This window comes from Crinia signifera, chromosome 4 (assembly GCF_055691185.1).
Source record: "Crinia signifera chromosome 4, ASM5569118v1, whole genome shotgun sequence".
In the NCBI taxonomy this organism is placed as follows: Eukaryota; Metazoa; Chordata; class Amphibia; order Anura; family Myobatrachidae; genus Crinia; species Crinia signifera.
This window is the reverse complement of record NC_139220.1, coordinates 93,355,813-93,367,863: the sequence shown is the minus strand read 5'-3', so window position 1 is coordinate 93,367,863 and position 12,051 is coordinate 93,355,813. Positions and strand designations below refer to the sequence as shown.

The window sequence follows — 12,051 nt, the reverse complement described above, 5'->3', positions numbered from 1 at the left end:
CCATTATAACAACCATGTTACTTCTAAAAACCTAGCACTTCTAAGATTTTGGAGACCTACGTTTTTATTTTAGATTAGGTCTGGTTAAAAAAGTAAGGAAAGGTCATAATCACTATTACTTGTCTATTAATTGTATTAGGACTTTTAGTGTGATATTGTAGGTTGGTTTAATTGTCAATTTATTGAAAAGGCAAATATCTGCGTCATTTGTCAGTCTCTGATGTCATATAGTTAGTCTGTGGAAGACCTATCTTCTTGCCACTCCCCTCTCTAAAATCTATGGCAGCTCAAAGAAAAAAAAAAAAACAATCAACAGATCTAGACAGAGATTGCTTGTGCTTACTATGTGGATGTCCAGGATTATTTCAACTTTATACTTGATAACCATTAAATCTAAATATGTAAACAAGCTTTATATCCTACAGATGTGTCCTGCTACATCTTGGCCATCGCTGAGACTAGTCTTGGCATGCATGCTGTGAATATATAGGTTTTGTTACCAAGAGGTAATTGAAATCTCTTCTGAATGCCATGAAATTAGTAAGTTTTAAATAGTGCGTGTACACTGTTCGATTCGGTTTTCGATTTGACCTATTCTGAAGTTTTTTCTACTCCTTTTCAATTGTCACAATTTTCCATTTACTTTTCGATGTGCATTCGATTTGATATTTGCTCAGTGTTTGATCCTTCAAGAAGTAAATTGAATCTGTATCGAATCAAATGCAGTAGCAAACACATTAGATTTGCACTATCTACTATTAAATTTCCACTAGATAGTTCCACTATTTTTCTATCTGATTTTGCCTATAGAAGCAAAATCTGCAGATTCATTCCCAATGCGCACTCCAGTGTAGTGTAAATCGGATAGAAAAATATTCTTGGCAGCCAAGACAATATAGTGGAAATCTAATAGTAGATAGTCCAAATCTAATATGTTCACTGCAGCATTCTATTCGATGTTTTGGGGTAGATCTATCAACTTGAACCACTCTGTGTTACCACTTTTAAAAATAACCTTGTGGTGTTCTAATATGCTCAAGCTCTGCACCACTTACCCTCTGTCCAAGGATTATTTAGTTTCTTATACAGCACAGGATATTCCGTTGTGCTTTACAATTGGGATTGTAAAGCTTTAAAAATATTGTTCCCTGGGGCGTATCCAGAAACTTTAGCATCATTAATTTTATTATTTCTACTAATGTACACTCTGATGAATAGTAATTGAGGTCCATGTATCGCACAGATGCATAGTGCACAAAGCCTCCCAGTGTGTCCATTCTGTAGTTCTATACACACCAACATAAAACTTAATGTCACGAGGTGATAGGTCACTTAAATATCAACATTGCTTTTTCAAAATCACACTTTCCCAAACTCAGCTATTATTAATTTATACCATCCGTAGTCTCCGCCCCTAATTAAAGTGGCTAACAAATTAGATCTCATGTCTGTGACCAACTTAATATTGAATAATACCTTCACATAGGCAGCTAATCGAGGACTTCATATAAACCACAGCTCTACCATGTGCCTGGGACAAAAAATGTTTAGAGAGCCATTTTGTGTCCTAATTGAGGGCAAGTAAGTGTTGCCTATATGTACAATGAATTTGGTCAAACATTGAGCCGTTCTTAAGAATAACATATGCAATTAAAGTTACAGGAAGGTAGATCTAGCAAAACAACAACAAATCAAGACAATTTAGAGTTAAAAGTTTTATTCATTCAACATCTCACATTACAAATATTTAAAAATTATATGCATACTGGTATAAATAGTCATTTGCAAACTATTTAATAACATTAATTTTTCACTAGCACTTCAACAAATGAACTCTTTAAAAAAGGAACTTGTGTTATATAACTTAATTAGAGTAGAACATACAAAAATATGAACTTAAACGTGAAAATGACTTTAATAAAAAAATGAATTACCTTTATTTAAAATGCTATAATAAATACTACAACCTCCCCATACACAGTAAAAACTATGTGTAAATTCAGCCAAGTGGTACAATTAACTGACATACTTAAATAACTTTTTTCCTTCTGATAAATGAGCAATACACTGAAAAAGATGATAACATTAGGGATTAGTAAAAATTAGACACCCACTTGTTAATAATTTCACTTTCAAAAAAAATATAACAAAAAGAATCTGATGAAAATTATAAAAACTAATTATGCTTTTAAATTTAAAAATATAAAAAATAAAACAGTTGAATACAATATTGTCCCATTTCTTACAAGGTTATCAATCACAGTAGCTTTAAACCCTGAATATCTGGAGAGGCAAGATTCTCTAGAAGGTTCAAGCTCCTCCAGGATATCAGGAGTTAAAAAGAAGGTAACAAAATAACGCCAATGACCAAAACCTCTTATATTCCATTTTTTTAAAAAATAATCTCAGTTTTACATTAGTAGAAAGATTGATTTCTGATTCTTTTCTTTAGAAACACCAGCAAGAAAGAGGATTACTATAACAGTAGAAAACGACATCTTTAAATGCCTGCAATTAAAAACAATGAAGAATTACACTGCAAAGATCTTTCAAAAGTCAGAAATAAGTATTGCACATAACTTGAAGTTCAACTCGCCACAATTCATTATCACATTCAAGTTTTAAATCACCTTTTAACAGAAGGCTAAACTCTTCAAAAACAATTAAAAATATATAAATTAAAAAAGAAAAGAAAAAAACAAAACAAAAAGGGTGAGATCAAGTCTTTCCAACAGCATTTATTACAAAATGCCAGTCATTCACTGCAAACGTTTTAACTTGCATTATGCAGAGGTCTGTGTATGGAGAAGTATATACTAGGCCAAAGCATTTGGCAGTGAGGGTTTTCATCACGTTAATACAATAAGTAACATTGGTTTACAGTGCAGAAACTAACCATGTTAACACCCCGGGATGTGATGCTCTAACTGCTTTTTCAGCTGAAGGTACCAGCACTGCAATCACTGCTAATAAAGGCTCATTCAGAATAAAGCAGGTTACAGAAAACCAAAAACTCTAGGCATGTGAAGAGACGAGGACTTAGGCTATATATCACATGCTTACTCCCAAGCTAATAAACTGAGGTGCCAACTATGAGCTGGATAGGCGATAAATTATCTACTAGCATACATTATACTAAAGCCATGAATCCATACAATGGGAACTCTGAGTGCAGAGTAAGTTCATGGTTCTTTATGCTCTGTAAATTAAAGTGTTACCAAGTCATCAGTAAACACGCTTTTCACACAATAACAACAAGTGAATATTAGTAGAATAACAATATTTTTTTCCTTATATTAGTCATGCATACTAACATTACACATCTGGAACCAGAAGGTATGGTTTTATTTTTTGAACTTTTTCCACTTAAAATTGACTTTGTTTTCCAAAACTGCAGATATTTCTGCATTATAAACACCTAACATTAATTTTGTTAATATGTAAAATGGATAAACATTCACCAAAAAAAGTCTGCAATTATATATATATATATTTTTTTTTTTTCAATTCTTTAAAAAATGAGAAATATGAAGAAGCAGAATACATTTTCAATTGTTACTGTACTTTTAAATTTCTATGCTACATTTTTTTTTGTTTTTCCAAGGGATTAAATTGTCATGTTCATGCGATTTCTATTTTTCACCTCTCAAAATTAGATCGAATGCATTTTTTAAATGAAACGGACACCAAATGTTTGGTGTGGGCTAGAATATTTAAAGCCGCGTGCTTTTGTATCTTTGCAGGTTCTGAAGTAGCATTACCAGTGCACAACATCCATCATTCAAAATGTATGCAGAGCACTGAAATGTATAAAAAGCAGAATATAAGAAAATAAAAATTTATTAAAATTATTTATCTTAAAAAATGAAGTTATATGAAGATCTCTCCGTAATAAAAGTACAAAAAGCTACTCTTTGCAATATGAAAAATTGAGGTATTGCATAAAGAGATATCCCGCCAGTGAAAAGTGGGCCTAAATGCTCACTGCTGGAAACATAAGATATATAAAATTAGTGCATAACAAGTGTACAATATGTGCATGACAAAAATAAGTTAAGCTACAAAAACACTGTACCGAAAGTCAGCAGGTCATGTACAAAAGGGAAATAAAAAGAAAATATTCTTCAATGCTAGCTTCCAAACAGTGGTTTATTCTGGAGTTAACCTTTTCCCTGCTGTGGTGGACACTACGGAAACTAACCTTCATCCAGCGTTCTACTCGTATACATCTTGGAAGCGAATAGGCATGCCACACTGCTGTGCAAACATTTGGCAGTGAAAAGGTTAAGTCTTTGCCACTGATAACTGGTAGGAATGGCACTCTAGCACACCCCAAGCCACCTAATTTTTAACGGATAAAAGGATTTAAATAAATGTTCTAGGGTTATGAAAATCAGTTGACTAGATGTACACTAGAGCACCCACTATAGAAATTATATTTTTCATTGCAGTACAGGGATGGGTTATTACAAGCAGCTCCTTTACCTAGATTTTCTTCAACCATCAGCAAATGTCTTTTGGTAGAGTGATGCACATTAAAATACATAAAAAAAAAAACTAGGTGTGTTTAGTAATGTTAATGCTGAGGGGAAGGGAGGGACATTTTTTCTTTCTTTGTAAAGGTTAAATACTTATGAGTTCTATTATGAATGGGCTCGGATTGTGGAAGGTGAAAAAAATATATATGATAAACAACTCAGGTGCTCTTCAAGCAGCAGCACTGAAGCAAGTCTTTGGTTTTCACGGTCTAAGATGGTGAAATCGCATTGTTAGAAGCAATGAACTTCAATCTACAAATATTTATAACCAATTATGTCTGCAGTGTTTTAAATAAACTGGTCAATAGTTGAAGCCAGCACCTGCCTTTATGCATATACAACGAATGGTTTTGAATTCAGATCGAAACTCCCAAGTCCATTCCAAACCTGTGCTTTCAAAGCAGCTACTCTAGATCAAATGAAAACAATCACAAGAGCCTATGCCAAATACTAATATTTTACTGTGACAGTGGCATATGTACCATGAGTATGCCCTTATGCTATACTTGTGAACATATTATATAAAAATGAACCAGCCAGCTACACATGGTGGGGAAAATCATTTTGCCTGCTGAAAACAAATTCTGAAGCATTGGGCTTCAAGATTGAGCATTATTACTAGATCCTACTACAGAAGGAATGTAGGTTTTAGTATTACAGAACTTTTTCTTCTACGGATCGGAGTGCAGGTCCTATTTTCCAATTACTTATAACACCCATCTATTTATCCAAATTGTCTTTGCTTTAAGGCTGTTGAGATCACTCCAATAACCACACTTTTTTGTGTGGTAAGTAGCAGCAAATGTATGTGCATAACATTTCCAACATTGCAAATCGATATAATGGATACTTCTGCTTGAATATGTAGGACAGCACTGGTTAAAAACCAGAATATTAAACCTCAAATCCACAATCTATATCATTTGTATAAACCCAAAGTTGCTTGAAGGCTGTTCCCCTGGGGCTGACAAAGTGGTGTGTTGGCCAAGTTATTTGTCTCTAAAGGGGTTAAGGCATCAAAAGATTATTCAGTGGAATAAGCAGCTTAAAGTCCTAAGTGCCAAAAGCGCCTCAAACCTGTAGGTTCTGAAACTTTCACAACCAACCTCTGTTCAAGCTGAGTTAGCATGTAAAGTGTTAAGTATTTCACAACAATAATGATATTCTAGAATTCTACCATTTGCTGATTACCTGCAATAAACAAAGTTTAAAGCATCAATGAGAAATATTGCATTGAGATCCAACCAACTTGTGCAAAGCAGTTTTGGGCATTTTGCCAGACAGCAGTACAGTACTATTTTGTTTTCCAGGTTTCCTATTTACCCCAATGACTCTCATCAGGGCAAAATTCCACTGCACTATATTATATAACCTAGCATCCAAGCAAACAATGCAGATGTGTAAAGTGACTTTATGCTAAGGGAAGCCCTTCTTAAGCCCCTTGTCTGCTAAAGGGCCAGAATAAATCTGTAGGATTTTATCTGGTAACTGACATGTGCTGCTACTCTACTCTTAGACAGCAAAGGGTTAACATAAGCAAGAATGGGCTCCTCCGTTACAGTCCAGATTTGCAGACTGAATCATTCCAAACATCTAATTCCATCCTTGAGGTATCTTTCAAGTGTTCAGAGTCAAAATGGAGAACAGAAGCTGGCACCGGATATAGGTATACGTAAATTAGGACTATAGATATATATTAAGCATCAAAAAATAAAAATCTATACATTTGTTCTTTCGGAGCAGAAATGCCTGCCTTCTGTAATTTAATTTTATTTGAGCTTTGGTAGGAGGTTTATTTTGGGGGAAGGAATGGGGAGATGAGGGTTAACTGATATTGTAGTTTTACATTTTTTTTGTTTTATTTTTTTTTATTTCACTGGAAAAAAATAAATAAATAAGTGCACTCCCCTCAGTAGTAACTTCACTCAACATTTACATTCTTAAAAAGCTTAAATGCAAACACCTCCCTGTTAAAGTACATCAGAGGTCTGTGTACATTTAGCCAGTTCTGTGGATATCTATAAAATTTAAAAAAAAAAAAACTATATGGTATAATAATATGGGGGTGGGGTTTCGGTGTTGGGCAGAGTGGGATGTTTGCAATAAGCAATAGCTAACTACTACTACAAAAAAACAAAAAGGTAAAAAATAAAGCTAAACAGAAAATTAAAAATAATCCCCAATAAATAGGAAATAAAAAAGTCTCCCCTAGTAAAAAATAAGCTGTGTCAAACAGACCAATAGTGTTATTGTGGTTGCATGGTTACATTAACAGTATTCTTCTGTTACTTTTTATTTAACAATAATTTAATTAAAAAAAATACTCTGGTTTTCTTTTTCTTGCTTTGTCATTTTAAGCTCTTCTCTTTTGAGTCAAAATAAAAAAAACATACATTAATAAGAATAATAATATTAATTAAAATTGTTGCAGTCTCCCTGCTCCCTTGGTTTTCAATGAGGACAGCATGAAACTTGCATGCATCAGTGTGATATTGTTATGAACCAAAAAAAGGCGTTCCAATACAGTTCTCAATGACACAAGACTCTACAAAATACCTATGGTGTAGGTCATTCTTTCGTTATACTATTGTTAAAATACAGACTACAACAAGAGGACATGCTTTCCTAAGGATGGTAGGAGGGAGGGAGAATAAGAGAACAGAAGAGTGCACTTATTTGGATCCTTGGGAAGGAAGTTAAGCAATGGGTAAACTCAATTCCAACGGAATGAAATATGCCTTGGGCGATCTCCTCCCTCCTTCACCAGTGGCTTATGGAACTCCCGGCCAGCACGTGAGTGGATAGCAGCCCAGCAATATTCACAGTAATACTGCAGACAGGTAACGTTAGCACAGAAGAACGGAGCAAACTTGCCACTGCAGCGAGCTCCTTGACACTCATCACACAGCTGGTCATCCAAGACATATGGCTTCACTTCCACCTGTCAGCACAAAATTATAGAACAATTAAAAGAGCAGCAACAGGATATTGGGCGAAGGATTAGAGAACAATGTGGAGTAAAGTGCATTAGTGTAATCATTTTTATTTATGTCAAATATTTATAATGCACTGCTAGGTTTGCAATTGTATCTGAAGAACATGTGCTGGGTTTGAACTAATTTTATTCAAAACAAGGCATTCTTTCTGGCCAAGTTATGTATGGTTAAGCAGAGCACAAACTGGCAGATATGGTTGGATGGACAATTTAAAGTTACCAATTTTCTGCATCAATATATGCCTGGTCACAAGGAGGGCAACACAGGACAGGAAAACACAGGAAATATAAGCAGACTGAGAATGCACACTTAAGCCCTGCACACACATGGCAATTCTAGCCTATATCGCAGGAGATATGGTCGCTAAGTGACTATATTCCCATGTGTACTTGGCGACTGTCGCCGGTAGCACGCTCCTGCGACCAGTCCTGGGGTGGTCGCTGGTCGGAGGAGTATGCTCCTGTGATCAGCTGTTTCCCCAAACAGAGAGTCTCCTTTTTGGTACTTGTGTAGTTTCACGGCGGCACGCTACTTTGTCAGCATAGTGTCCCCGCGGCAGCCCTGTGTAATCAGCGTAATGTCCCAGTCAGGCAGCATAGTCACCGTACTCTGCCCGCGAGCTGCAGCTCTGTCCCTGGCAAGCCTAGTGACCATCTCTCACACAGCACCAGTAACCGCCAGAATCCCTGCACTGGCGGACGCTGGCAGAGAGGCGATCATGCGGGTGTAGGCGGAGGCACTCCATCTGCATACGCTTGTGCGTCTCAGTAATTCTTGCGGTAGGGTACAGCAACGCTGCCTGTGTTCGCTTCAGGGAGACTGTCATGGTAAGGGGTCCGGTAGCGTGTACGTCTCGTGCACAAAGGGGGGGGGGGGTGCGGGAGCAAGTGCATTTCAAGCAGAATAAAGGATGCATTTGCCAGTGCTCCATGTTACATACTGGCAAATGCCTCCATTTCAAACCCCCACTATCTATGCCAGCCTGAAGCGTGGCGAGCGCAGAAAGGGGACGCGGAATATACGTCAAGTAATATACATCCAGTCACCATGCTTCAGGCTGGTTTTACGCGTCACCTCGCCACACTTTATAAAATCAACTCCACGCCGACATGGATAGTGGGGGCATGTACAGGTCAGGAGGACGTGTACCACTGCGCTCACCACGCTTCGGGCTGACATGGATAGTGGGGGTGTTTCAGGAACACATTCACACCTGTCATGTCAGTCAGGTTAAAAATGGTCAAAGGTTCCCACACAATGTGATAAGCGCTGACACAGTGCTGACTGGCTATGATAACTGTGTAAGCTCCGGCTAGGCGCATACGTACACAGTCGCAGATACAAGCTGACTACGCTGGCCGTGGGAACACTACGCTGATTCTGACAGGGACACTATGCTGACTAACTAAAGGCCCATACACACTGCTCGACTGAGCTGAAAGGCACTCAAAACAGGAGGTTTGAGTGGCTTTCAGTGTGTATGGCCCGGCGGTGAGCACTGCTGCGCGTTCCCGTAACATCGCCGGGAAAGCTGTTCATCTGCTGGTTATACCAGCAGATGAGCGGCTTTTAGGACGGCGTTGCATAGTATACATGGGAATGTCGCCATCCTCTTTCGACGTGGGGCTGAACGAGGCAAACTGATCATAGACTAAACAGGTTGGTGAGAATGGTAGAGAAAGTGCAAATTAAAACTTCCAAAGAGATAAAAGCATAATTCTGTCAAGGTACATCAGTGACTTCTCAATGGAGCTACAGCAGGCTCCATGGAGAAGACCCAGGAGGACTCCTATTGCAAATCTATGGAAAGAGCTGAAATATGCAGTCTGGAGAAGGCACCAATCAAAACAGACACAGCTGGAGCCGCCTGCTCAGGAAGAGAGGGCCAAACTGATTGTTGATAAGTGCAGAAGTCTCATTGACCGCTAATTAATGTCACCAATTATATTTAAAGGTTTTGCACCAAAATATAAAGTTAAATTATTCCATCACTTCTGTCCATGCCATCTTCTTTTGCTCTATGAAAACACAATGCCAGATTTCTACCAAATATGTAAGATAGATTCCAATAACTTTGGTCAGATCCAATTTAATAGAAAAATATGGGGTTATTTTTGCATGGAAGGGTCCCAACAAATGTAACCGTGTATGTGTGCTTATGTATATTTAAAAAAAAAAAAGTTAAATTAGGGAATGGGACACAAGGACAAAACAGATCTGCTGGGTGCCCAGTATGGGCATTCAGTGCAATATACAAAGCAACTCACCCGCTTATCAATTTCTCCGTGTTGCAGCTGAACAAAGCGGGCGCTGATAGCAGCTATGTAACTCTGTTGGTTGGAAAAGGCCACTCGCCCAGCTCCTTTTGGATATTTTAACTCCGGATCTGTGTCTATGCCAGCATAGCATACTCCTCCATAGAGGCGGTCCATTATCATAGCTAACTCCACTGTAACAGAGGTAAAATAAATACAAAGAAAATGCTTTAATTGCAGTAAAGCAATATGCATTACTCAGTACATCATCTGCAGTGGTAATTGCACAGAACACCGTAAATTGATTTTAATTGAACTGTCTTTCTTCTAAATAAACATTCAATATGATCAAATGTAAAAGGCCATAGCAACAAATAATCTGATTTAAGATTATAATCTTCCATCTAATTGGAAAAGAGTGTGGGACTTTTTTTGAGACACTGCGGCATATGCACTTTCAATTTACCGCAACAAGCCCCGCCATGGTGCACATCCCTTCATCTACATGCACAAGGACTGACACACCCATTGTTACTATCCTTACATACACAAGTACTAATAAAATCCACACAGGGTTGCCTGTTTAATATCTTCAGTGTTGAGGACAGGTTTGAGGTCTTTAACACATAGGTTAAGAGTGTGCAGCACAAGGCAGAGAAAAAAAACTGCCCCCTCCAACCATAGGGACTGCCAGATAGGATGGAACTGCCTATCAGCCACAACATACAGCCAGGCAATGGGGAGAGATTGGAAAATTTCACTATAGAGAAAAAGACCAAAGTTGAAGGAAGTTCTGCCCCATCCTGGCATAAATATACCACTTTAAAATAAATAAAGTGTCCTCTTTTAAATGAGGTGGCCCTTTTACTAGCTATTCGGGCAGATGCATTAAGCTTGGTGAAGAGATAAAATGGAGAAAAAGCAACAGCCAATCAACTGTGTAAAAATTACAGTTGGGAGTTGATTGGCTGGTGAGTGATCTCCTTCCACTTTCGCTCTTCACCAAGCTTAATACATCTGCCCCAATGTTAGTTAATCCAAGAGAAAGGAAAAGAGGAATACAACTGAAAGTACCCAATCATCTTCATCCTTGTACCTACAAATGTTGTGGGTATGCCAACTTGACAGAAGACTTCCCTCTTTCAAGTAATGTACATTCTTAGGAGTAATTCTCTTGATCACCAAATACAACGTCTTTCAGTACAGAAAGTTACACTTTCTATTAAATGGAGAGATGCCCAGCTCTCCCCCATGCAGAATCAAATATAAACATGGGGCCCCATTTCATGCGGCAGCCAGTTTAGTTTTCAAATGGTAAGCCTTGTGCTACCATATTTATTACCAAACATTTAAGGAGTTTCATTCAAGAAGCACTAACCAAGGGGAGAAAATTATAATTAAATTGCAGATTGTATCATGAACAATCAATGTGCTGAATTCTGCTTTTAGCAGTGGTTTGATACCAAGGCAATAACCAAACAGTTGTTATGAAAAGGAGATCTGAAGAATTTTATATTTTATCGAATTGCATTATTAGGAGTAATGAATAAACTAATGTTTTGGTCTAAATTCAGATACATGAAGAAAAAAGTATATTGAATTATTGATATTGCTATTGGAACGTATCCAGACTAAAAATTGCCAAAATGGGCCCAGCACAGGGGTGAGAATAGCCTCAGCAGTAAAGAGGTTTATATACATAGCAATACCCATATTCTAGTTGCAACTGGTAGAAAGTTCAAGTTGCGCTAAACAGCACTGGTCTATGCGCCATGCAACTTCATAAAATGTGCGTCGCATACTAATTACAAATTAAGATAAAAGTTTTAAAAAAATGCAATCTTGATAAAAAAAAGGCACCTTTCTTATAACATTTTTCTGTAAATTGTAACTGGATTTGGGAGGCATCTAGCTCTTAAAATTGATCTCTACCAGTTCTTAGTATGACCCGCTTTAAAATTCCACAAACATGTTACAGCCTTCTATCACAAGGTCCAACGGTTTAAAGAAATTAACAGGATCAATTTCCACTTTGAATTAATCATGGACTGCCAGAAACAAAATACTCTAATAAAATATTTAAACCATGGAGATCAATGCTCGACTATGTATTTGGTCATCAGCACTGACAGTCTCTGTGTCCCAGATTATGCCACATACAAGTAGTGTGGTAGATTCATTGGTCTGTGAAACCATCCATTTTCTCAGAGGAAAGAATGTCAGACATTGTTTTTATCTTCGTAGTGTCTTTAAAATGTTTGT

The 12,051-nt window shown here is 37.4% G+C and overlaps 1 protein-coding gene across 2 annotated transcripts in view; it reads right to left on the bottom strand.

Annotated features, from left to right (window-relative positions):
* Window positions 1-1,700: 1,700 nt before the first annotated feature.
* The window catches only part of CPEB4 (cytoplasmic polyadenylation element binding protein 4), an 81,317-nt gene continuing 70,966 nt past the window's right edge, over window positions 1,701-12,051 (bottom strand). For both annotated transcript variants that reach the window (XM_083181997.1, XM_083181998.1), the window contains 2 exons: window positions 9,802-9,983; window positions 1,701-7,479 (listed from right to left, as the gene is read on the bottom strand). In XM_083181997.1, the coding sequence (XP_083038123.1) occupies window positions 7,252-7,479; window positions 9,802-9,983 (410 nt within the window). In that variant the 3' untranslated portion in view covers window positions 1,701-7,251. The remainder of the gene's footprint in view (window positions 7,480-9,801; window positions 9,984-12,051) is intronic.